This window comes from Antechinus flavipes, chromosome 1 (genome assembly GCF_016432865.1).
Source record: "Antechinus flavipes isolate AdamAnt ecotype Samford, QLD, Australia chromosome 1, AdamAnt_v2, whole genome shotgun sequence".
Classification (NCBI taxonomy): Eukaryota; Metazoa; Chordata; class Mammalia; order Dasyuromorphia; family Dasyuridae; genus Antechinus; species Antechinus flavipes.
In genome coordinates this window covers 11722889-11749639 of record NC_067398.1, presented here as the reverse complement: position 1 = coordinate 11749639, position 26751 = coordinate 11722889, and the positions used below count along the sequence as shown (strand labels likewise).

General features: G+C 47.0%; 1 protein-coding gene across 1 annotated transcript in view; it reads left to right on the top strand.

Moving 5' to 3' along the window:
- The first annotated feature begins 10023 nt into the window (after positions 1–10023).
- Positions 10024–26751, top strand: part of WNT5A (Wnt family member 5A) — a 24997-nt gene continuing 8269 nt past the window's right edge. Inside the window, exons 1-4 of the mRNA XM_051979024.1 lie at positions 10024–12186; positions 18845–18984; positions 20479–20729; positions 26491–26751. The exon at positions 26491–26751 is cut by the window's right edge and continues 32 nt beyond it. Of these exons, the coding sequence (XP_051834984.1) occupies positions 12181–12186; positions 18845–18984; positions 20479–20729; positions 26491–26751 (658 nt within the window). The 5' untranslated portion in view covers positions 10024–12180. The remainder of the gene's footprint in view (positions 12187–18844; positions 18985–20478; positions 20730–26490) is intronic.

Below are 26751 nucleotides of genomic sequence, written 5' to 3'. Positions count from 1 at the left end.
ATTGCTGGGTCAAAGACTATATGTCATTTTACAGTCCTTTGGGCAGAGGTCCAAATTGTTCTCCAGAATGGTTCAGAACTCTGACAACAATGCATTAGGATCCCAATTTTTCCACATCTCTTCCAGCATGTGTTATTTTCATTTTCTGTCATGTTAGCCAATGTGATAGGTGTGAGGTAGTATTTCAGAGGTATTAATTTACATTTTTTAAATCAATAATTATTTAGAGCATTTTTTTCATAAGCACTTTGCACTCAGATCAGGTTGACTTTTCAGTCCGCTAAGACCGCCAGAACAGTTTTATCCTGAAGAGCCACTGTCTAGACATATCTCCTACAGTTTTCACTTATGAAATTGATTTTCTGAAGCCAGTTGTAAACTTTTTGCTTGTCCTTATTGGTTGTTATCAGTCCAGTAATTTAGCCTGTCAAATTCCCTTTGTTTTTTGCTTAATAATTAATATATTAATAATGATTAATAATAATAATTAATAATTGCTTTGATCTAAACAATTGTTTAAAAAAAGTTAAATGGCACAGAATCAAACAAATATTCTGTGGGAAATCCACTGAGAACCTAATTATACCATTAAGAATAACTCTTTGGATATGGTCATCCTACCAGTTCAAAACTGAGCTGACTGGTCCTCATTTCATCTCGCCTATAAGAAAAACTCAAGAGCTTTTGTCAATTCTTTATAGAATCTTGATAAAATATCAGAGAATTCTCTGTACATACTCATCTAATAATCCTGTTAAAGAAAGCAACAAACTTAGTCCAACATGACCTATATTCTTGAAACCATAGTGGCTCTTTGTGATCCCTGCTTCCTTTTCTTGATGTTCATTGACCATCCCTTTAATATTGTCATCTTTGAAATCAGACTCAGCAGACTATGGTCTACATTCCTTTTTTCTTCCTTTTTTTTTTTTTTTTTTTTTGAAAATTTGATCAACATTGGTCCTTCTCCATACTGGTATCTTATTCCCCCTCCCCCCGCCCCACCCCAGCTTAAACGATCAATGATCATTGTATGTGGCTCAGAGTCATATCAGTCAGAAAAAGTTTATTAAGCACTTCAATATGCTAAGAATATTAAAAAAAAGCTAAAACATCAAGAACCTTACATTCTAGTAGGGAAGAAAAAATTATAATAACTGCATACAAATAAAATAGATACAGGATAAATGACAAGAGATTTCAGAAGATCCCATAAGTGGGAGAAAGATTAGAATTGTAAGGGTCATAAAAGACTTGCTGAAGATACACTTTGAATTTAGTCTAGAAGGGAAACAGATTTTTTTCTGGTACTTTGGAATATATTTTATCTGAGTCTAGAAACTTGAAATTATTCGATACATATTATCTTCTTATTTCTCTTTCTGTTCAATACCCTAATGGGGTAACTTTTTGGAACATAGTCTTTTTCCTTGGCAGAAAATACAGGGGCAACACCAGAGTTAATCAACTCTGGCTTCTATGTTTCATTTTGAGCTATAGCTACCCCATCTACTCCTTTTCTTTCTTTAATCCATCTCTTTTCCCCAGGTTTTTACATACACAGACACACACACACATGTATATATACATATGTGTCTGTATACAGACAGATATATGTATGAATATATATGTATATATATACACACATATAAAATGCATGTCTTTTGTAATATCTTCTTTTGGCAAGAGGCCAATCAGATTCCTTTTGGACTCTTTATTTAAGAAACTGTCTAGAAGTTCAGTCATATGGTAGAAGGGAAAGAACATCATAGTTAGAATCGATTTCCTGTTACTTCCTGTGTAAACGTGGGAAAGTCTCTTTTAGCCCTGCTGTAACTCACTTTTTAAAATTAAAGTGAGGATTGGGTTTGATATCTTCTGAGGTTCCTTCCAATTTAAATTGGACAGTTTTCTATACTTTCCACCCAATATACTGGATGAGGAAAAGGATTCTCAGGTTTTTTGGGTTTTGCAAATATACTAATGGAGCAAAAGGAATTTTTTGGGCTTTTCCTTCCTTTGCAATATGTGCCTCATCACATAATCAAATAACATTATAGCCTAGGAGAACACACACATACACATTGGGTTTTCCTTTTTCCAGGTAGTAATGATTATGACTAGGATCAGAGAAACTACACTGCAAGGTGTTTTGGGTGTCCCAAAAGTTAACTTCAAGAAGGATCCCTAATGCTCATCAACTGGGGAATGGCTGAACAACGTGTGGTATATAATTGTGATAGAATATTATTGTGCTATAAGAAATGATGAGCAGAATTATTTCAGAAAACACTTCACTGAACTGAAAAATGAAGTGAGAAGGACTGACAACATTGTACACAGTATTAGCCACATTTTAACGATCATCAACTGTGAAAAAAAAAAAAAATTAACTGCTCTGATCAAAGCAACGATCCATGATAATTTCAAAGGACCCATGATGAAAAAATGTTATCTCCATCTAGAGAGAGAACTGATGAACTCTGGGTATAGTTTGAAGCACGATTTCCCCCCATTTCTTTCATTATTTTTTCTTGTTTTTTGTGTATATGTGGGGTTGTGTTATGTGTGGGTTTTCTTTTGCAACACGGCTGATAAAAATATGCTTTATATGACTTTACAGTATAATCAGTATCACATTGCTTGACTTCTCGAGGGTTGAGAGAGAAAATTTAAGTCTCAAAATTTTGAAAAATGAATGGTAAAATTAAAATATATATATATTATATATATAATTCGGAAATCTCTCTCTGTCTCTCTGTTTCTCTCTCTCTGTCTCTCTGTCTCTCTGTCTCTCTCTCTCTCTCTCTCTCTCTCTCTCTCTCTCTCCCTCTCTCTCTCTTTCTCTGTACACACATGCACACACATATTTTTAAAAATTCTATCTCCCCCAATTGGCTTTGAACTGACTTCAGATTTTGGTCTGGAATCTTTGTTGAGAGGACCTCATGAGATCTGCCCTTCTGAGTATCTGCATCAGGAAAAACATTGTCCAAGAAAGTATTCTAGAGGAGTGATATATCATTAAGAGATTTCAAAACATCTAGATGATTTAATATTTTCAATTTTAAATGTGGGTTCAGCAGACAAGAGCCAAAAGGCAGATGAGAAGAAAAGAATCCAGATTTAAAAAACCCCAAACCCCAAGCCCCAAAACAAATCCTAGGACACTGACTTATCTTCGAATGGGGAGAAATCAGCTCTTCAGTTCTTTTGGCACACTTAATAATGTTTTCCTATTTCCTATTTCCAGAGGGATGGAAGAAGGTGCAAATTGCTCTGAAGTTCCTCCCTCTTCCTTTCTCTTGAATTCTCTGTCTTCTCTGCTTTCTATCTTGGGATGTGGCAAAGACAAGGACTCAGAAAGGATGTCAATGTCTTGTTTTCCCCACCCAATCTCCTACCCAATGGACCACTTATATTAAATAGTCCATGATCTCATCCTGGGTTGGGCTCCATACAGAAAAACTATGATATTGACCCTTTGTCAATAAGATGTGAGATTTTAGCTGGGTTTTTTTCTTCTTTTTCACCTTTGGTTGACTGGATTTATCACAGATGAAATTCTCTTGGCTTGTGGCCCTTGGTGAACATGTCTTTCAACAATGACTAGCCAGTGTGAGAGGTTCAATTTGTGACACATGAAGGGAACCAAGCTAACGGTCAAAATGCACTTGGGACATTGTGATATGGTAGAGAGGGCATGGATTTGGAGTCAGGGAAACTTGAGTCTAAACCCTACTCAAGAAACCTACTGGCTATCTGAGCTTGTACTAGTCATTCAACATTGCTCTGCCTCAGTTTCTACCTCAGGCAAATGATGTCATTGTATAACCTGTGTTTCCAGGGTCCCTTCTGGCTCTAAATCAAATTTTCTATGATCCTATGAACCTAGTACCTTAGCCCCTCACCCAATGAGCCAACTAATAGGTATGTAACAGTGGAATTCATGGCAGAGATAGAGATAGGGAGGAGACCTATGCTTCCATTGGTAAAATGAATTTCATATTGAGGAAAATACCTCTACAAATGATGATTGGTACTTTCTCTGCAACTGTAATCTTAAAGCTGAAGTTGTTAAACATAGTTTTTTGATACAATGGAGCCCTTTTCCTGGTCAATCCTTTGGACTACTTCTCAAATGAAAAAAAAAGATATAAAACAAAATATATGAGATAATATAGGAAACTACACATCCTGAAATGTCAGTAAAAACAAAAAGGAGTTCAGAGGCCCAATATTAATAACCTCTGTTTTAAAATTGCTCAGAATGTAAAGATGCTAAATGATTTACCCAGAGTCACACAGTTAATGGGGCTTGAACTCACATCTTCCAAATCCAAAGCCAGTTCAGCATCCACTATACCAAGCTAATTCTCCAGGATGCTTGAAGAAATACAATGAACATTATAAATCCTATTTTGAATGGACAGTGGAATTCTTTTTTAAAACTATCTTTGAAATAATTGCTTTCATATTTTCTGCCTTATACACCTCATTGTCTTAATTTGATCTCTGATTTACGATTTGCCATTTGACTTTGGTTATAACAACCTAGTCCTCCTAAAGTATGATCTGTTGTTATTTTATTGTTATGAATTTAGAAATAAACATTGCTCTCCCGCTGGCAATACTCTACTCCAATTTAGCAAGTGTATTTTTTCTTCTGTACCCCATTATACTGGAGACGTAGCATTGGCAAAAAGGAAGTTGCTTAACTACCTAATCTCTGTTATGACATCTACATGAGTAAGAATTGAAGGGCAGGGGAAGGATCAGATTTCTGGACTAAGCAGAGGATGGGTTATCCATGAATGGCAAAAAAAAAAAAAAAAAAAGACAAGACATCATTCCTCTGTATATCCAAGGCAGATGTACACATATCCTAACATAGTTCAACATAATCCTTCACCATTATTCATTTAGCTTTCCAGAATTTGAAGGCCAGTCCATATAGAGTTACTGTTTCCTCTTCTCTTAAGTTGAAATCTTTGGTTAAATTGAGAATACTAATTTTATTTTCCTTTAAGAGAAACATAACCAGACTGATATTTTCCAGTTGTTAAGTCACTGTGTTTGAAAGGGTTGGGTTAATCTTATCATCAAGTACCCATCTTCCCTCCTGACCTCTCATTGTACTGATGTAGGTCACCTTCCACCTGTTTTCTCTCTTAATGGCCTTGAATTTTTCTTTCAGGAGAGAAAATGATGTTTAAGCAGATGGGAAGCACAAGGCTGGATCCAACACCTTGCACCAATTGAAGCATACAGTAGGCATTTCATTCCTTTCTGGGCCCCCACTCTTTTTTTCTGACTGACATGATTAGATCATAAGCTTAAAAACAAACTTTTATCATTAAAATAAACATATCACATTTATCCTTTATAATAATCAAATAATTGTATTTTTGTTTTTAATTAATTAATTTTTAATACACATTGCTTTATAAATCATGTTGGGAGCAAAAAAAAAAAATTATCAGAATGAAAGGGAAAAACCATGGGAGAGATCAAAAAAAAAAAAAAAACAGAAAAAAGAAGTGAACTTAGCATATGTTGATTTACATTCAATCTCCATAGTTTTTTTCCTGGATGCAGATGGTATTTTCTGCCCAAAGTCTATTGGGATTGATTTAGATCACTGAATCACTAAGAAGAACAAAGTTTTTCATAGTTGATATATTCTTTCTATTACTGTGTACTGTGTACAATGTATTCCTGGTTCTGCTTGTTTTGCTCATATCAGTTCATGTAAATCTCTCCAGGCCTTTCTAAAAGCAACTTGTTCATCCTTTTTTTTTTTTTTTTTTTTTATAGAGCAATAATATTCCATTATCTTTGTATACCAAAGCTTATTTAGTCATTACCCAATTGGGATCCCACTCTTGATTCCTGATTTCTTTCTCATCCTATCCCTGAGCCTTCTCTTCAGGGAAACTACCTTTTCCATGAGGCTCCAGTATCCTGCTCATTCCAGAATATCCCAGCTCCCTTAACCACTTCTTTGATTGATTATTTGTTATCTTAATTTGTATCTTAAGGAAGGGTCCCTCCTTTCTTTCCCCCTTCGCTTTCTCCTTCCTTCCCTTCCTTTCTCTTCCTTCCTCCCTCTCCTTTTCTTCTTCCCTTCCTCTCTTTTTCTCTTCCTTCCTTCCTTCCTTCCTTCCTTCCTTCCTTCCTTCCTTCCTTCCTTCCTTCCTTCCTACCTTCCTTCCTTCCTTCCTTCTTTCTTTCCTTCCTTCCTTCTTCCTTCCTTCCTTCTTTCTTTCCTTCCTTCCTTTCTTCCCTCTTTCTTTCCTTCCTTCCTTTCTTCCCTTCTCTCTGGTCTGACCCAACAACTCTCTCCTTCCAGGAGCTGACTTCTATACTTGGATGTTTTCTTGAAGTTGTTTCTCCTATGTTGAAGATTTGCTTTAAGATTGCAAATATGGTCCTCCCCTACCCCACACCCATTTGTTCACTTTAAACAGCTGTCTCAGGAAACTATTGTCTGAAACACCATAAGCTGAGAATAGTTAAGAGCTAATGCTCTATTGGTCTGTGACTCAAACACTGATGAGTTAGTAAAGGAAAATGTATATTTTCTGGATTGGTCAGTTGAAAGAATCAAAAGCTCTAGATAATAGTTGACCTTTATGCCTTGTTTTGTCTCGGTTCCTTTCAGCTAGATCCTGAGCTAGGAATCATGGTATCTTAAGAGTTGATCCTGCCAGATTCTTCTTGGCAATTTGGGTTCTGTTTTGGTCACGGACAAAGGAAGTGTTTTTTTCTTAGCTCTTTCCTCTGAGATATTTTCTGTACATTTGCACTGTTATTCCAGAGGAGATATCCCAGGAAAGTTACTTCTGAAAGTACCATGTTGACTAGGAGATGGTTTTGTGGATTGAGCATGACATAGTAGATAGCATGGATTTGCAGTCTGAAAGACTTGGATTCAAATCTTGATTGAGATACTTATTAGCTGTGTTACCTTAGGCAAATCACTTAATCCTTCCTACCCAGTCTCAGTTGTCTCTTATTTGTAAAATGAGGATAATGATAGCACGTACTTCTTGAGTCAAATGAAATAACTCAAGAATATAAAATGATGAAAATGAAATAATAAGAAATAATGAAAATGAACTGTCAGACGGTCAATCAACTAACGTGCCAGGAGTATCTTGTGAGCTAGTCACTGTGTTAAGCACTGGGTACACAAAGAAAGTCCAAAGTCATGCTCACAAGAAAATAGCAGTTTAATGGGCAAATATCTGTGTATAAACAAAACATATACAGAATGAATTAGAGTTTATCTCAGAGGAAAAACACTAAGATAAAACAGGATAGGGAAATAAATAAAACAGGGTTTGTAAAGTTTATATGTCAGTATTTTTGTCATCTATTAGTATATTTATTTAGCAGTTTTTTTTTTTTTTTAGATTTTGAATTCCAAATTCTCTCCCTCCCTTCCATCTTTTCCTTGCTCTGAGAAGGCAAGTAATATGATGTCAGTTATACATATGGAATAAGACAAAACATATTTTGATATTAACCATGTTCCCTCCTTACTCAAAAAAAAAAAAAAACAACAACAAAAAACAAGAAACATAAAGTGGAAAATCTCTGTTTCATTCTGCACTCAGAATTCATCAGTTCTCTTTCTGGAGGGGGATGAGTATTTTCATCTTGACTTCTTTGGAATTGTCTTGGATCATTGTCTTGATCAGATTAGTCAAGTCTCATTTGCATCCTTATCATTTCTGTGTATGTTCTCCTGGGTCTGTTCATTTCACTTTGCAGCAGTTCATAAAAGTCTTCACAGGACTTTGTAAACTTTAAGGTGCCATACCTGATTATTATTGTGGATTTTGTTTCTGGACTACATCTCCCAGGGCATCTCATCCGGGGCTCTTCTTGTTGGAAGGATGGGTAACTCTCCAACCTTGGAAGACCTCCATCTCTAATTCTAGCCCTATGTCACATGAGGGTCCCTACTTTTGTGGTTTCCAGTCTTTCTTTCACTTTTCTTTAAGGCAACCCAACAAGCTTATTATTAGCTTTAAGCATGTGTAGCAATCACAGTGTGGAAAGGTTTAAAGACAGCAAAGTGAAAAAGACATATTTCAACTTAATTAAGTGCTGTGGAAAGGAGAGAGGAAGGAGGATGGAAATGTATGGAGGACTGAATTTTTCCAAAGAAAATTTAGAATCAGATGACTTGGATTCAAATCTTGCTACTCTGACTCATTCACTACCTGTATGGATTTGGGGAAATGCTTTCACATCCCCGGGCTAAGCTGAATTTCCTAATATATAATGTAAAGCTATTAGACTGGATGATCCTTGAAATCTACCTCTAAATCTGTGATCCTAGGATGGTCACTTCCTTTCTTTGTGACTCATTTTCCTTATCTGTAAAATGGAGGTGGATTGAGGTGACTCTTAAAATCCTTCCAGTAAGGATTTCCCTTTTTTTTTTTTCCTAACTTCTGGGAGTGGGAAGGACTGAGGCAAGATGAAAGACCTGGACTATCTTTGGAGGTGAGTGGAAAATATAATAGCTGCGTGTTTGGGGGGCAGGGAATGAGGAGGGGGATAGGAGTAAACAAGAAGGTATTCTTTGAGCTAAACTCTGAGAGTTGAGGTTCCAGGGTATTGGATACTGCACCCCAGGAATGTAAGCAGGGGAATTGCACCATTTTACTGATGAACAGAAAACTCAAAAGACATGGGGAAATCTGTTAGTAGCTGGATGCCTCTTGCTCAGAAAACCAATGTTCTCCCTTCTCCCATCTTATATTGTTATATAGTTAGGGATCCCAGATCATCAGTCTAGAAGATCTAATTCATTTCATTCATTTTACAGATGAGGGAACTGAGGCCAGAGGAGGAAGAGTGCTTTGCAACGTTGGTGTTTGAGGAAACACAGGCTATCCCAGTGGTCATTTCTAAGGGGGGGGAGGGATAAAGGAGTTCTTAGTCTGAATGGGGGTTTTCCAGATCTCCCTAGTAGCAAAGGAGAGAGTAGAGAAGATGGGGAGCAAGAACTCCCTTCTCATCTCTGCCTGGCAATAGGGGTTGGCTTCTTGGATTGCTTTAATGGGCATAAAGTGAAAGAAAGACTGGAAACCACAAAAGCAGGGACCTTCATGTGGGATGGGATTAGAAGTGGAGGTGGGGTTCTTCCAGGGCAGGAGAGTTACCCACCAAGCTTGCTTCTCAGTAAGAAGGCTCCGGGGTGAGATGCCCTGGGGGATGGAGTCCGGAAGCAAAACCCACAACCCACCAAGCCCCGAGGCTTACGGGTCACCCTAAGGTTGTCGCGAGAGGACTGCTGAAGAAAATCCAGGTGAGGGGAGGGGGAAGGTATTCTCACTCAAAAGTTGGGGCAGCACAATCCGCCCACTCTCCAGAGTCCCGCCGGAGGCAGGAAGAGGAGGCAGAGGGCAGAGGGAGCGGGGTGGAGAGGTCCGGAGGACCCGGCTGCAGGTTTGGATGCTTGAGTGCGGTGGGTCTTGCGCGGGCTTAGGGAGGGAGGCAGAATCAGAGCCAGATGAGGTCACTCCCAAGGGAGACCCTCCCCCTCCCCAGGGCAAACTTTTCAGCCTCCCTACACCTACAAAGTGACTTGTGGTCCCCACGGAGAATCAAGCACATTGGCCTCTAGACCTGTGCACTAATGCCGGGGCTCGGACGCAGCCACGCGTGAACACACACACACGGATACGGACATACGGACACAACACACGGACACTGACACATACAGAGATCCCGCCACAGATTTAGAGACACGCACACACGCACTCACAGGCGCTCGCGCGCATATCCTTCCTTCCCCCCACTCCCCCCACACACACTTTTCCTGAGGGCCTGCCAATGATCAGGCTCGGGGGCCCCAGAGGCGGAGGCCACATCACTACGTTCCGCTTGGCCCGGGGCCGAGCCGACCCCCTTCTCCCTGACTCTAGCAGAAAAGGATTTCCGCACCCCACTCCCCCTCCGAAGTGCATTAGAAGGAAAGGCGGCCAAGAACCGGTGAGCAGCGGGCCTCAGGATGGACTGTGGTTCTCGGCAAAGATCTCGGACTCTGCCAGCAGAGAACTTGGGTTCCAATTCCTCCTCTGTCATTTCCTCCCGGAGGGATCTCGAACAAGGCCTCAGTTTCCCCTTTTGTCAAGTCAAAGAATGAAAGAGGGTTGGACCCGATGGCCTTTGCGATTCCACGTGCCCGAGGACGGGGACTACCTTCTGGGCCGGGGAACCGGGGGAGGGAGGGAGGGAGGGAGATAGGGAGCCGCGGAGAGAGGCCCCACTCCCATCCACCTCCGCCTGTGGTACCGCTTTAAAATGCAGTCTAGTTTGTCATAGGCGGGCCTGGAGGCGCATGCGTACAGCCCCGACACCTTCTCCCTCCCTCTCTCCCTCCTTCCCTCCCTCTCCAGCCTTTTCCTTCAGCAAAACTTTTTTTTTTTTTTCCTAAACATTTTCAGGGAACTCGGCGGAGAGAGAAGCCGGGCGAGAGAGCGAGCGCGATACACACACACTCACACACACGCACACACTCGCACACACACACTCCCTCACGGAAGACAGACAAGCAGAGAGAAAGAGACAAAAAAAGACGGACCGAGAGAGTTAAGAGATACGGAGAGACTGGCCAGAGGTGAGGTGGGAGGGCAGACCATCCCTTTTCTTCGGAGCCCGGGGAGCTTGGAGTTGGCAGTGCAGGAGCAGGAGCAGCAGCAGCAGCAGCAGCAGCCAGAAGCAGGAGCCAGAAGCAGCAGCAGCAGCAGCAGCAGCGCCCAGCGCCCACCCCACCGAACCAGCGCCGGAGCGTGGAGGCGCCCGGAGCCTTCGCTGGACACGCCGCCTCTGCCTCCGCCTAGCGCTCGCCCCCCCCTGGCTCGCGCTCTCTTTACTCCCTCGCCTCGGATTGTAGTCGGGGTCCCCGGGACTTGTTCCTGGAACCCCGGGAAAGCTGAGCTGCTACGGATCTCGGGAGCCCCGCCCCCACCATTGGCCTTTAGTCCCCGTTTTCTTCGCCCTTCGATTTGAAAAAAAAAAAAAAAAAGGAGGAGGGAGGAGGAGGAGGAAAAGAAAGGGCAATTAAGAAGAAGAAAGAAGGAAAGGGGGGGAGGGAGAGGAACGTTCCCCCCGGCCAGCTCCAGGGCCACCGGCCCCAGCCCGGGGAAGCCGAATTGAGTTCACCTTTTAAACTTTTTTCTCGGGACTCCCGTTCGTAACCCAAGTGTTTCCTACCCCAGTCCCGCGCCCCAAAATGAAAGGACCGAAGCAGGGGGAGCCTCGTCATCCTCGGCCCACTGCGTTTCCTGCTGCATCTTGCGAAGAGAAGCCCGGCGTGCCGGATTGTTTTGTCGCGTAAAGTCTACAAGTGTGTGTGTATACACAAACGTGCACACATACACAGACAATCGCGCGCGCTTACACACACACACGCGCGCGCGCGCACACACGCACACACACACACACACATACACAGACGGTGGACCGAGGGACTAGAGCTTCGGAGCGAATGTTTCGGCCCCAAACCCAGAGAGGAGTCCAAAGGAAGGCGAGAAGAGCCTGAAGGCTGCACCAGTCTTAGTGGAAAGCAAGGGGCACCTGGGTGGAAGGATCGCTGCCCTCGGGGCAAGTGTGTGTCGTGGGGGCGGGCGGGGACGAGGGGGGGTCTCACCCCCTTGTGAAAGACTTTTTTTTTTATTTGTTGTAAAGTGTTTCGCACAATCACGCCCACATTTGGGGTTGGAAAGCCCTAATTACTGCCATCTCTGATGGACGTTGGGAACCCAGCCATCAGAAGAGCGCAGCTCGGCTCTACGGGCACCAGGGCGCTAGCGCAGGATCCAGGTTCCCCTCCTCCGGTCCCGCCGTCCGCCTCGACTCGAGACTTTCTCCCCATCTCGGCCTCTAGGGGCCGGGCAGCTTCCCCAGCGGCTGGTCACCCGAGGCCCCTCTCCTACCACTGTGGGCTCCGGCGCGAGCTCCCGCTGGGGCTGCCGCTGCCGCCGCCTCTGCCGCCCCCGCCACAGCCACCGCTGCTCCCGCAGTCCGCGGTCCCTGCTCTGCAAGACACCCACCCGGGACTGTGCAGTCCTGCCTGGCCCGACGCCACTCCGCTGGGACTCCTGGGCTGCTCTCCCTGAGCTGGGACCTCCATCCACCAGCCCCTCCCCCTGTGCCATGGAGGTAGGTTTGAGGCAGCTCGCTCTCTCTCGCTCTCTCTCTCTCTCTCTTTCTCTCTCTCTCTCTCTCTTTCTCTCTCTCTCTCTCTCTCACACACGCTCTCATATCCTCTATTTTTCACCCCCAAATTCTCTCACAAATGTCTACTCTGTAGTTGAAGTCGTCTTGGGAGTGTGTGTGTGTGTGTGTATGAGAGAGAGAGAGAGCAGGCGTAAGAGGGTGAAGAGGAGGAAGGCCCACGTTATTTCCCCTTTCTTCCTTTTTTTCATCAGCAGGTTCGGGTCGTGGCTTTTAAGGGCATCAGTCACATATATGATAATTCCGTCATGTTTGGGCAGCCTCTAAGTGGAAGGAATTGGGCGCTCAAGGCCGGCCTCAATTTTTCGGGACCCCGAGGGTCGGGTGGAGGGACTAGGCGACAACAGCCCCAGGCCCTCCCTCGTTCCCTCCAGCCTCACCTCCCGGGTCGCCGGGTCGCTGTCCCCTCCCGGCCCTTTGCCCCGGCTCCCCGCCGGAGGAAGCGCTGGCCCTTTAAGAGCGCCTAGCCCAAGCCTCGGCGGACACCCTGGGGCCCGAGGGGGCCGGCTTGGCTGCGTCCCGAGGATTAGTAGGAGCGCTTTGTGAGAGCCGGCCTCCCGCATTTTGCATCTGTAAGGGGGCCAGTCTTCTGGCTGGGGTAGGGGGAGCCTCCCCACTCTGCCCCCGCCCCCCAGTTTGACTTACTCCTTTTGAAGTTTTTCAGACTCCTCGTGGGATGGGGTGGGGGAGAAGGGGGGAAAAGTTTGGTCGCTAGGGTTTGTTTGAATTGTCAGCTGTGCCCGGCCCCCACCGAGCCCCGCACTCAGAGGGTCACCGAAAGGTCACTTTCACAGTCCCCCCCACCCCCATCAATGCCCATCCCCCCTTCCCCTTCCCTTGGGTAGCCCGTTCAGTTCTCCTGGCGCTACCCTCAGAGAAAGCCCTCTGATGCCCTCAGTCCCAGCCCGAGCGCTCCAGCTCGCTTTGCTGGAGAGGAAGATAAGCCTTAAGGGTTGAGTCTCGAGAAAAGTGCTCCCCCACTGGAAAAACAAAATCTGCGTCCATCTCCCCCAAACCCAGTCACTAACTTACGCATATTCTTCTCTCTCTCTCTCTCTCTCTCTCTCTCTCTCTCTCTCTCACACACACACACACACACACACACACACACACACACACACACACACACACACACACCCTCTCCATTTCTATTAGCTCTGCTAGCGTGAATGAGTGGCTGCTTCTTCGACGGTTTCCTTTCCTTCTTAAGTGGACACCCCCAGACTTGGAAGCCTTTTAGGAGCCTGCGAGGCCAGTGCCACAGGGCTTCCTCGCCCCGCCCCTGCCCCCCCCTTTCAAAGACTTCCAGATGTTGCAGCCAGGTTGCCAGACAACCTCTGCCCAAGAAGGTTAAAGGGGACGGCCTGCGGGCTGCTGCAGTAATCGGTGAAGTTCATTCTCTCCCCCTCTATCTCAAGTGCACAGCCCAGAAGTGGGGGCCCCGGAGAGGCATAGTGGGGTGCGGGGAGTCGGATGATGCTGGCCAGGAGAGGAGATCTGGCCGATGCTGGCTCCAGCTGCAATCGCCCAGAGCCCGTATAAGAGCGGGGCGCCCCCAGTCCCTTCTGCCAGCAGCCTCTCCTCCCGTTCGGCCCACCCCGGGTATCTACTGGCCCAAGCCCGGTCGGGTGGGTCTGCAAACTGTCTCCCACTCTCCTTCGCTCGTTCCTTCTTTGCCTGGTTTCTTCTCTCTTCGTGGGGCGGTCCCCAGTGCCCCCTGTTGGCCACGCGGGGATAGGACGCCGAGGCAGCCTCTATTCCCTCACTCTCCTGTTCTCCAAAGGCCACTCCTGGGCGCTGTCGGTCTTCGGAAGCTCCTCGGGGTGACTCTCGGATTAGGGTAAAAGTGACTCTCTGCCGGGGCCAAAGGGGAGTGGAGAGCCAGACAACGGCCGTTCCGCGGCGTCGCGGGCAACGGGGCTTGTAGCAGCTGTGCGGCGGCAGCTGGAACGCTCGCTCTGCTCAGCACCCATTTACGCACAGGTCCCAGATTCTCGAGCTTTCTGCTGGCCCTTGCGGCTCCCTCGGACCCACTCGCCCTGCACCGTCCCGCCGCCCCAGTCCCCCCAACATGCACCATTCTTCCAAGGCAGAGACACAAACCGGGGTAGGGAATTGGGTATGAGGAAGGATAATGGGGCTTCAGCTCTAGAATTCTGGTCCTGGATGGAGAAGTAAGGGGGATGCAGAGTGCCAAAGTCCCCCCCACACCCCCGTTTCTTCAGCCCTAGCTGGAGCTGGCCACTTCTGTGGAGCCCATCGGAATCTGAGGGAAAGGGAGGCTTGCTTCTTTGCACTTCCCTAGTGAGAGTTCCCTTAGGGGAGTCAGGCTGTGGTGGAGGGCCCTAATGCGGGCCAGCGCCTGGAAGAAGCGAAGCTTGGGTGCGTCAGGGAACTCCCCTTTATCTCCTGGCGGCGGCCTGCTTTTGCGCCCAGAGTGGCTCTCACTATCCGGACTTGGGGATCTCCCATTATCCAAGAGCGAAGTTTTTCAATGCAAAGCATTCTGCTTCTTGCCCTGCTTCCCATCTTAAAACAAGCTCTAAATAGAAAGGCTCGTGAGCCGAGTGTGGGGAACCCCCAACACTTATTAGTCCTGAACTTTGGGAGTTTCCTCATCATTGTTTTTTCCCTTAAGTGCTGGGGGCAGCCTGTGACCTTCCCCTGGTCACATATATATGTATGTAAACTTGACTCCCCTCCCTCCCGGCCTTTCCTAAGCTCCCAGCGGTTTCCCAGAGATCCGGGCCTCCGAGTTGCAGGAGAGCTGGGAGGAGGAACAGGGAAGGCCGCAGAGGGAGCCCTGGGCCGCCGCTGGGCTCCAGGAGCCCGCAGATCGGGTGGGGGAGCCGCGGAGAAGTTTGGGGAAAGCTGAGAGCAAAAGTTGGGGGTGCTTCCCCAGCAGCCCCTCCCCGCCCATTCTGTGCTTGGGTGCCGTTAATTTCCGTTTTTCCTGCCCCAAGCTGTGTGTGTGTCTGAGCTCTAGCAGGTTTCAGGTTATAGCGAATTTCCTGTGCGTTCAAGTGGCAGGTTTTGCTCCCTCCTCCCCCTCTACTTCCCATCGGGGAGGATGGAGGGCACCTTTAATTCAGCGAGAAATTTATTTTTAAAAAACAGAATAGGGGGCCCGGATGATCGGCCTGCGGCTGCTCCCCACAAACTGCGCCTCCTCTTCCCAGCTCCGGGAACCCGGGAAAAGCATAGACTGTGAGGTTGGAGAAAAATACCAAGTCCCCCAATGAGAGGAACACACTTTCACACACACACACACACACACACACACACACTCCTCATTTTCCCATTCAATTCACTCCTATTTCCATTCAGGCAAAGTTTTCCTGCAGGCTCCTTCCAAGCAGGGGACGCTTTACATTTCCCCCTTTTAAAGTTCCAGGGCCAGCTCCCGAAATGGACTTTCTCCCAGGCGGGACACGGCTCGGCAGAGAGTCTGCGGCCAGCAGGCAACTTTGTTTTGTGCGCTGCGGTTTCTCCTCCCCCTTGGGTTGCAGGGGCCTTCCACAAAAGGGGGGGTGCTGGGGATAGTCTTCTTGGTGCTGGTGAGGGGTGGGGGTGGGGCCCTCTCGGAGAAAAGCACCAGAAGGAGCAGACGGTTGGTCTCTTCCCGGCGTCTCTCTCTCCACTGCCTCCTCGGTTGGGACCCAGAAAGCCCTTTCCCTCTCCCCAGCCGCGTCACACCCGGCCCGCTCTCAGCGCCAGTTTGGACTTTAGGGAAGTCGGGGGTCCCCTGGCTTTGTTGCTTTGATTGGAGGGATGTGAACTTGCCCCTTTCCTTTTGCTAGACTGGGGGGCTCTCTTGCATCTGTGTGGCTTTGCCCGTAACAAAGGGATCCATCCGCTTTAATCCCTAGGATCTGTTATCAATTTCTCCTGCTCTGCGCTCCCAGCCCCTCTGCATTAGCCTGGAACCCTGCAACTCCCAGGCAGGCCATGCGTATAGTTTATGCCTACACGTAAACACGTATGTTAGATGTGTGTGCACACCACCGCTGCCTGCCTTTTCTCTCTCTCTCCCTCTCTCTTTCTCCCTCTTTCGCTCTTCTCTCTCTCTGTTTCTGTGTGTCTGTTTCTCTCTCTCTCTTTCACTCTATCTCTGTTTCTCTCTATGCCTGTTTCTCCCTCTGTCTCTCTTTTTCTCTGTGTGCCTGTTTTTCAGTCTCTCCCTTTGTCTCTGTCTTTCTGTTTCAGTCTGTTTCTCTCTGTGCCTCTGTTTCTCTCTTCCTCTCTCTCTCTGTTTTTCTCTCTTTGTCTCTATCTTTCTGTGTCTTGTCTGTTTTTCTGTCTCTGTATCCGTCTCTGTTTTTCTGTATCTGTTTCTCTCTCTGTCTCTGTTTGTTTCTCTCTGTGTTTGTCTCTTCTCTCTCTCTCTCTCTCTCTCTCTCTCTCTCTCTCTCTCTCTCTCTCTCTCTCTCTCCTCTCCCTCCCCTTTCTCTTTGTCTATCTCTCTGTCTCTGCTTCTCTGTCTCTGTTCTCTGTTTCTGTCTCTTGTCTGTTTCACTGTTTGTCTCCTCTCTCTCTCTCTCTCTCTCTCTCTCTCTCTCTCTCTCCTCTCTCTTTCTCTGTCTGTCTCTCTGTTTCTCTGTCTTTCTGCCTCTGTCTCTGCTGGACTGTCTCTGCTTCTGTCTGTTCTCTGTCTCTGTCTCTCGCTCTCTCTCTTCGTTCTCTCACTCTCTCTCTCACTCCCCTTCCCTCCCGCTGGGGTCGGCCCTTCTGGAAAATTTAAATGGGAACCTTGGCTGCGGGCAGACGCAGACAAACCCCCCACTCACTCCTCTTCCCCCAGTAAGTCCCGAAACTTGACACTTTGGGGCGGGGGAGAAGGAGCTGCTGAGCTTTGGGAAATGTATGGGGAGGGGAGGCTTTGCCCATCTAGCTGGGGGGGAAATGGGAGGCCAGGCTGGTCGCTGCAGGCGGGACCCAGGCCCGCCTGCTGTCTGTCCCAGGGGAGCGGTGTAGGGAGCCTGGCTCTGGGCAGCTTTCACGGGTCTCCTCGGTCCTCTGCCTACCTATACCTAATTCCAGCCTCCATCCCCTCCCCAGCTCTCTCACCCCGAGCTGGCCTCTGGGCTCCCTGTCCCCACCCTGCAGGCTGAGCCCCTGCTGCTGCCCAGAGACCTGGAGCTTTGAAGACTGGGAGTCTCCCTCTGTGAAGGACAGGCTCGGGGATGCGTCCTAAAAGCATTTTGGAGGGGATCTCGGCATCTTTCTCGGGGTCTCCCCTCTCTCCTTTCTCTGGGGGAGGGAACCTCTCTTCTCTATATGAGTCACTCCCTCCCCTAGCAGCCCTGGCCTCCAGACTCAGCGGGTGCGGAGGGGGCTTGGCTGCCCTGCCACCCTTCCGGGAGAGGCCGCTGGGTCCGGAGAAACACCGGCAGTGCCCCGGCCAGTGGCCCTTGCTCCCTTTTGGAGAGATTGGAGCCGCTTGGCTCCGGCAGCCCCAGGAAAGGAAGCTGCAGTCTCGTCCTGGGCTCTGGCTGAGCAGGGGAGAGAGACCAGGGGGATGAGGACATCCGCTCGTGCCCCGTCCCCTGGGTCGCTGCAGCTTTAGGGAAGGGGCCCGCGGAGCAGGAGGAAGGGAAGGTCTCACTCGGGGTGTGGACTTGTGCGTGTAACTGTCCCGTGTGTCTGCCCCTAGTCCCCAGCCCCTCCCCTCCCCAGGGACCAGTCCTCAGGGCCACCCCCGCCAGCCCCCCGACGGTCCCCCTTCCCCGCCGCTGCCCAGAGCGGGAGGGGGTGGCTGGCTGGTCCGCTCCTTCTTTCCCTCCTCCCCTTCATCCGCTCTGAGAAAGTCCTAAAGGAAACCTGCCCTGCCCGTGGCCATCTGGAAGCGGCTCTCCAACGAACCAGCCCATAAACTGATTATGGAGCATACGTTGTCAATTCGGAGTTAAACTTACCAGCTGGGTATCTCTCTCTCACTGGCCGCCTCCCCCCACCCCGCCCCCGCCCCGTACCCCTTTGCCCTTCCCTCCAGTTCTGTCCCCCACCCCCAGGTCCTCACCACCTCCCCGCCCTCCCTGGCCGCCCTCCCCCCAGTCGGCGCACAGTGAGCTCCTCTGCTCCCAGTCGGCTCCCCGAGCATCCGGCCACCTCTCTCGCTGGGCTCGAGTCGGACTCCACTTGCCGGGTGCCGCGGGTCTGGGAGGAGCGAGGGCGGCGGCGGCCCCCCGTCGGATGCGCGCCCGCCCTCCTCGGGGAGCCGAGCGGACGAAAGTGGCGGGAGGCGAGAGAGAATCCGGGAAAGGAGCGGAGGCTGCCGCCGGCTGGCTTGGCACCGGGCTGGGACGCAACAGCCCTGAGACATGTTTGTAATCGCTGGGCTGCTCCTCCGCAAGCAGCATCGCCCTGGAATAAGGTTTCCTCCTCCCGAGGCTGCGTGGGTGGATTAATTTGGAAAAGCAGCTGCCTATATCTTGCCATCAAAAACTCCCGGATAAGAGAAGGGACAGCCGGGCAGCCAGACGGCAGTCAACTTCCGAGACCCAGGATGCTTCCCTTGTTTCAACTTGCAGGCTCGAAAATGAACTGAGGAACAATAAACATCTCCTCCCTCTCTCCTCTCCAGAAGCCCGTCGGAATATCGGTCCAAGGAGGTGCTCTGGGATCGGCTGGCACGGCCACTGCGATGCCTTCGAAGTTGTCTCTGGTGGCCTTGGCCATTTTCGTCTCAGTTACCCAAGTTGTGATAGAGGCCAGCTCTTGGTGGTAAGCGGATCTCAAACGTGGGTTTATTTTCCTTCTCTTTTTTCTCGGAGTTCGTGAGAGCCAATGTACTTAAGACCAGAAATGTCAGCGGAGTTTCCTTGGGAGCAGAACTATAGATGTATGTTCCATTTTTCATATGGAACATGCATATATTCATAAACATTCTCCTCCCCCTTTTCTCCTTTCTCTCTCTCTCTCTCTCTCTCTCTCTCTCTCTCTCTCTCTCTCTCTCTCTCTCTCTCTTTTTAATATTTCCCCAGTATTGTGTAGATTATCTTAAGCTCCATGGGGAATATGCACATGTAAACCTCGGAGATTTCTATAGGGCCCTTGTTAGGATGTAGGAGTGCATGTGTTATGCCCATGTAGTCTTAGTAATCAGTGCCATAAAGGGGAACAGAAATCCACTTCTCTAATAATTGTAAACCTATCTATAAACTTTTTTTTTGTCACCTCTCAGCAATAAAACTGAGTTTCGACTTTTATTTTGTGTCACTCTAGGTTATTAACCTACAGGGTCCCGAAAATAGGCAGAGTTCTGAGAAGACAGCTAAGTTCTCCAGTCGGGCTCAGGGGAGAGAAAAAAAAAACCCAAAACAAACCAAAACAAAAAAACCCAAAAAACTTGAAAAAGTCATATTACCCCCTCTCCAAAAAAAAAAAAAAAAAAAAAAAAAAAAGATTTCATGGAGTCATTGGTCTTCCAGACTGCAGCATATCCAGCAATGATTTATGACAGCTCTGGATTCTTCCCCCCTCCCTTAAATGAACCACATTTTTCTTACTGTCTAAGTTGACTGCTGCCTGACTGAATACCCTGTTTTAGTCCTTTGGGGTCATATAAGAAGCTCTTTTAAAAATTTCCCCAAATAGTGCTTGGTTTCTGTAGTAGACTTTATACACACACACACACACACACACACACATACACACATCCTTGTCCATATACACATATATGTATGGATAAATGGGTTAATGGGGATATAGTCTCTGTCTCTCTCTGCCTCGTCCCTCTGTCTATCTCTGTTTCTGTCTCTCTGACAGAGAGAATACTGTATTTATTTCTAACCTTGGTTATTCGGGGCTGCTCTCGATTTTCAGCACAGTTACCTCCAAATAGAGTAAGGACACCCAGTGTGGAGGGAATCCCATCTTGCAGTTTGAATTCTTCCCTGAAACCGCTCCGCTTTCTCTGGCATGTGCCTAAATAAATCTGGAAAGCACCTGGGTCCAGGGAGATTGAAGGGGAGAACAAGGCAGGGGGTAGGAGGAACCAAGGCCAAGTCAGACTGCCAGACTGAGACAGCCCGGGCCACACCACTGATTGAAACACAGAACTTTTCCCGTGCTCTTTTCATTCTGTCAAAAAGAACTCCCAGAGAAAGGCTGTGTGTGTACGTGGGCCCAGGAAGGGCTGACCTGCTTTCAGGTGCTCTCTGGAGGGCTAAGCTTATCTCCGATCTGCAATGCTTGTCTTCCCCTCTCTCCTTTTAGGTCACTGGGCATGAATAACCCTGTTCAGATGTCAGAAGTCTATATTATAGGAGCTCAGCCCCTGTGTAGCCAACTGGCGGGACTCTCTCAAGGCCAGAAGAAACTCTGTCATCTCTATCAAGACCATATGCAATATATTGGAGAAGGAGCGAAGACGGGCATCAAGGAGTGCCAGTATCAATTCCGCCACCGTCGCTGGAACTGTAGCACCGTGGATAACACCTCCGTTTTTGGAAGGGTCATGCAGATAGGTAGGAAATAAATTTTTATCCTCCCTCCCCCTCTATTTTTTTGGAAATACATAATTATTTCGAATTATTCCCAAGCCTGCCTCCTGTTCTCCTCTGATTGCACAATACGGTTTTAGATCTTTTATTTCTGTTGTTATTGCCGGCCGTGCCAGCGTTACATTGCTAATAACAGTAATTCAGGCTGGTTGAGTTTGCCAACAATTTTTCTTCCTGCTTGATCTTCTCGATAGAGCAACGTTCTGGATCTCAGAGTTCTTCTGAATGCAGCGATCCAGCTTCTTTTCGGTTTCCTAAAAGTGGACGGCAAGGATGCTGGCATTTGGGGGGGTTGGGATTCCAAAACATTTGCGGTTTTCAGAAGTTGCCTGGCTTCTGAAACAATTAACATCACCCCAGTGGCAAACTGAAAGCTTTTGATTTAAGAGTGCTTCGTTTTAGAGCAAAAGAAAAGAAATATCTGGTATATAGAGGTTTTTCCTGTAACTGGCACGTGAAGGAAACTTATGTGAGGTCGTTGGTGAGGGGATCTTCAGTTAAAAGGGAATTTCTCTTTGTTCTTTTGGTACTTGTTGGAAAAGGGCACGGGCAGCATCTTAACTGAGAATTTCAGTTTCGGAAATAAAGATCGCTGCTGCTTAAAGTTCCAGTCTGTGATCTCAAACAACCTGTTATACGAGACTTAACCTTTCAAAGTAGTAGGAATGGTATTAAATGGGATCAAAGGTAAAGGTCTTAAAAAATCAATTAGACTTAGTTTGGTTTGATGTAAAAGGGGGCACTAGCAAATCTGGTTCTGTGCTTATTCTTGAGTATAAATATCCTTGAGGTCTCTTTATTTTTATTCCAACAAATCCTTGAAATGACTATGAGTGCAATTTCCAGAAGATGCAATTTATCAAAGCAATTAGTCTCTCCCTCTGACTCCCGAGGAAAATCTGGCTTCGGATCCATCAAGGATGGCAAGAATACGGTTAAGAAATTAGAAAAGTTCATTCGCTGAGAACAAAAAACCCAGTCTGGCACTGGATATCATGTTTGCCAGCTTCCTAAACTAAAATAATACATAACTGGAAGCCATTCTTCTAATTGAATGGAAAAATAGCCTGTATTTTCAGCCCACAAAGTTTTGTAGGATTTTATCCGTTCTGTTAATGATTAAAATGGAAACGAATGTATTTATAAGGGTCTCGGGCTCAGAGCTAAGCTTTAGGAGTACCGAGTCAGTGGGCCGTGGCATATGGAATATCCCAGAAAGGGTCTTTGCTCATAGGGTGAAGGCTGTTCAGGCCACGTGAGGTGGCGTGGGACAAACCAGGTGTCAGCGGCATGGTGCTTTGTGATTTGTGGGTGTTTGAATGTCTTTGGTTCTTCAAGATAGCACAGAACTGGCCTGTTCTCCGATCCGAGAATGTACACTCTTGTTATATTCTTCAGTAATATATGTTGGCGTACATCCTATGGTAATGAGAGTACTGGGGGTGTTTGGGGGGAATGGGCGGTAATGGGGGCAGATCCTCGGGGTAGTCACTCCAATAGCGCCTTTGTTTCCAGGCCCCATTCATGAGTGTCTTCCATCCATGGAACACCCCATACCACAAACTTCAGAAAAAGCTATCATTTACTAAGTGAATTTGAGGTCTGAAGGCAAACCTATTGCAAGTGTGGTCCAGGAGCCAAGAACCACCTTCCTCGGGGACAAGTGAAGGCTTTGCACCAGAGCATAATTTAATTGTCCCTTGACAGCATTTCCTGGTGCCTGACTCCTGTTTGGGTTCATGGGAAGTGGGTGGGTTGATGGGGAGGAGTGTGTCCAGACTCCCTGGAGAGGACTCTCTCCTTGATCATATCTTTGAGTCAGCTGATATCCTGGACCGATGAGAGAGTATGCAGGAGCTTTTCCCGCCAAATTATTGATCAATGACTTCAAGAAGTTTCAGGAAAGCATCAGCTTCTCTAAGCAAGGAGCAGCCAACCCATCAGCCATCAGAATGAGCAAGGTTGGGGGGAGGACTCATTTTTTGGGGGGTTGAACAAGAGGAAGAAGGGTGGGGGGAAAAGTAAGTATATTAGCCCTAAACCAAAAGACTTCTGGATAAATAAGACCTAGGGGGATTCCTCCTCCCCCATCTTGACAGGAGTGAGAAAGTTATTTAGTTTGGATTTATCCACAGTAAAGGTTTGTTTCAGGAGAATATACTCAGGGAGAAGGCAGACCATCTGTTGGTGAAAATGGAAAGAGAGAGACAGAAACAGAGAGGCAGAGACGGGGAAAAAAGAGACAGACACACAGAGACAGAGAAAGTGTGTGTGGAAAGACAAGAGAGTCAGAGACGGGGGAGAGAGAGAGACAGAGACAGGGCAGAAAGACAGACACACACACAGAGACAGGCAGAGAATATGTGTGGAAAGACAAAGAGACAGAGACAGAGACAGGAGGAGAAAGAAACACAGACACACACAGAAAGAGAGTATGTATGGAAAGACAGAGAGACAGAGACAGGAGGAGAAAGAGAGATAGACAGCCAGACATACACAAAGAGAGTGTGTGTGAAAAGACAGAGACAGAGATGGGGAAAAGAGAGACAGACAGAGGGAGAAGAGACAGACAGACAAGTAGAGAGAGTGTGTGTGTATTTGCACACATGTGCGTGCACGCTGCTCACACTCATGGAAGCCTAATACATCAGGGAAATTGTTCAGAAACGATTAATCCATGTGAAAATCTGACCTTATAATAGGACCAATGTCAAGAAGGCTTAGGGTGATATGCCTGACCCCCTTCCTCTTTAGCAGAGGCACTTCATTTTTCTTACGTGTCAATGCTTTCGAGACACTTTGTACAGCAGGGTTCATTAGTGACCCTTTTTCATCAAAAAAAAAAAAAAAAAAGAGAGAGAAAGAGAAAGAGAGAGTTCCTCATTTTTCATTAAGTAGTCATCTCCCCCACCTTTTCAGCCCTTGCTTTCTTTGTTTTCACTGAGGGCAAAGATGTTTTCAAAAGGCAGCATCATTTAGGGAGATGGGGAGAGAGTAATTGGAAGATTTCACACAGAAGGATCCTCAATCAGATTGGTGATATTCCGGAATAAATGAAAGAGCGAACCGATTGGTATTGGGCTAAAAATGCACATTTTCCAAAGGATAGTATTTCTTTTAGGAACTAATTTGCTTCTAGGTTTCTCTGCCCCTGTCTTTTCTTGTATTTTGAGGAAAATGTAAAATTTTAAGAAGAGAGATTCTCTTTTTATACCATAAAAATCTCAGTCAGTTCCTTCTAACTTGGAAAATGCACATAGACAGACACACATGTGTGTACATATATGTACCTGTGTATATGTATGTGAGCATATACAGAAAGATAAAAAGAGAGACCTTAGAGCTCCTCTGTCCCAGGGTTTTTGTTTGCTTTTTCTTATTTTTCTTTTTCCTTTTTTTGAGGTCTTTAAGCCTTAGGGCAGCACTTTGACAAAGCCTGTGGACTCCTAATCTTATTAAATATTTAAGATAAAATATATAAGATTTCCAAGGAAACCAATGGTATGGAAATTTCATTATTTTATAACGTTCCCGGCTTCTAGGTTAAGAAACTGTAATCTAGTTTAGTCTCTTCCATTTACAGATGAGGAAAATGTGATTATGAAAGAGATAAAGTGACTAACCCAGTAGCCAGTAATTGCTAGATGTGAGATTTGAGTGTGCATCTTTCATACTTAAAGTCAAGAACTCTATGCCATACTATTGTAAGTGTGTGTGTGTGTGTGTGTGTGTGTGTGTGTGTGTGTGTGTGTATTATCCTTCTAGGGGATTCCTATCCCAAGGACTCTTCCTACCTGTGTAGATTAACAGCTCCCCTGTGATTTGTGGACTTAAAACACTTGTCTGTAACACAGAAAGTTTGGACTTCCCCAAGATCAAACTACAAATGGATGTCGGGCAAGATGTGACCCTGATCTCCCCGGCCCCAGAGCTGATCATCACACCCCATTGCTTCATAGATATATGAGGCAATGTGTTTATGTGTATATGGATATAAGTATATATATGCACGTAAATACATATAAGGAGTTTTAAATGGATATGAGAATATACGTGTACATGTGTTTTATTTTGTAGAAGCCTTTATAGAATATGGTCCTGTTTTCTCGCTTCATACTGACTTTTTTTTTCACCCCGGCCCAGCCCCAACTAATTCAGGATTTTTAACCGTGGATTTTTCCCATCTGAAGAACAGAAATCCAATACCTAGTCCTATTTCTGCTTGCTTTTTCTTGCCCACCCCATCCCAAGTTCAAGTTCAAGGTAGATATGACGTTCTACCCCCCCCCCCAGTCACTCATTTGGATCCTGCTCCTCCATGGCAGGAAATGCCAACCACGGGCTCACTCCCCGAGTTATTTATTTTCTAAATGTGCGAGGGAGGTTCTGGCTGCAAATCGGAACTCTCACCATTCCTAGAAAAGGGAATTAGGGCTGTGTTGAGGAGAGGTCCAAGAAGAGGGGAGCCGCCTGCTGTTTGGATTTGGGACCAAGGGGATGATCAAAGCTGGTTCAGCTGCTCTTTGAGGGGACCCCAGGACCAGCTCTCGGAGTTGGGTGGAGGGCCACACAATCCTGCTCTTTCCACTCACTTGCCGGTGGCTATTTTAGGACCGTCGAGTCCAATCTTGCATTTTACAGATGAAGAGACAGAGGCCCTCCCAGAGTTCTGATCGCCTCTGTGTTTACTTTCTCCTTGCTTGCCCCCTCCCTAACTTTATACTTTATACTTAGTGGTTTCTTCTAACACAAGTAAATTTCCCCACAGAGCAGTGGAATTCAAAGGTAGTTGGGAAAGCCCTTTCCCCCCATTTTTTCAGTTCCTTGCCCACTTTAGGGTTAATCTGGATTTTTATTTTAATATCCAAGGCTGCTGACCATAAAGATTTCCTGCTCTAGAGTGGGGAGAAGGACAAAGGGCTTTTGCTAGATTTTTCCTCTGAATTTTCGTCCCAGGGCCAAACACTGCTGCCGCCTTGTTAACGTAGCTGACTGGCTAGCTGTGGGCACCCGCTGAAGCGGGAACAAGGCTTAAATGCACACGCGTGAAAAACTGGGAACGGGCAGCTTGTGTTCCCGGCTTTGTGACCTCGGGAATCCACTTAGCCTCTCTTGGATTCATTGCCCTCATCTGTCAATTGAAAAATGTGGATGCGGGCGGCTCTTGAGGTTCCCTTAAGCTTCTCTCTATGGTTCTGTAATTTTTTTTGGGGGGGAATTAGTCTCTTTTAAGGTTTAGGATCAGTGAGGTTTGTCTTAATTTTCCAGAAAATCCTCCACAGGCCTTTGGTTGGGGGTGTTAGGAGTCATTCAGAAAGGTCATACGGGGATTCTATCAAAAAAAGCGTCAGTCATGTCCTTGTTTTGGGGCAGACCAGAAGTGATGGACAAACCAAGGTCTCCGGGGAAAGGGGCTCTGCTAAAATCTCCCATCCAACAGGGAATTGCAGAGAAAGCTGCTCACCTTTTTTTAGGTACTTCTGTTGGTTATTTGAGTCATGGACTTGGAACCGGAAGGAACCAGCCAGGGTGGCCCACCCTCTCAGTGGATGCTGTCTGCGGCCCAGGGCTCTTGTGACCCGTTCGGGGGGAGTGGGACCAGCATTTAAATTCAGCTGTTCTGACTGTTGTTGGCGGGGAGGGGGCAGAAGTAAGCCTCTGTTGGGAGGATGAGGATGCGAATTCTTGCTTTCCTGGTGCTCACTGCTCTCTGCTTTGCTTACAGGTAGCAGGGAGACGGCCTTCACCTACGCAGTCAGTGCTGCTGGGGTAGTGAACGCCATGAGCCGGGCCTGCAGGGAAGGGGAACTGTCCACCTGTGGCTGCAGCCGGGCTGCCCGTCCCAAAGACTTGCCTCGAGACTGGCTTTGGGGAGGTTGTGGGGACAACATTGACTATGGGTACCGCTTCGCCAAGGAGTTTGTGGATGCTCGGGAGCGGGAGAGAATCCATTCCAAAGGCTCCTACGAGAGCGCCCGAACCCTAA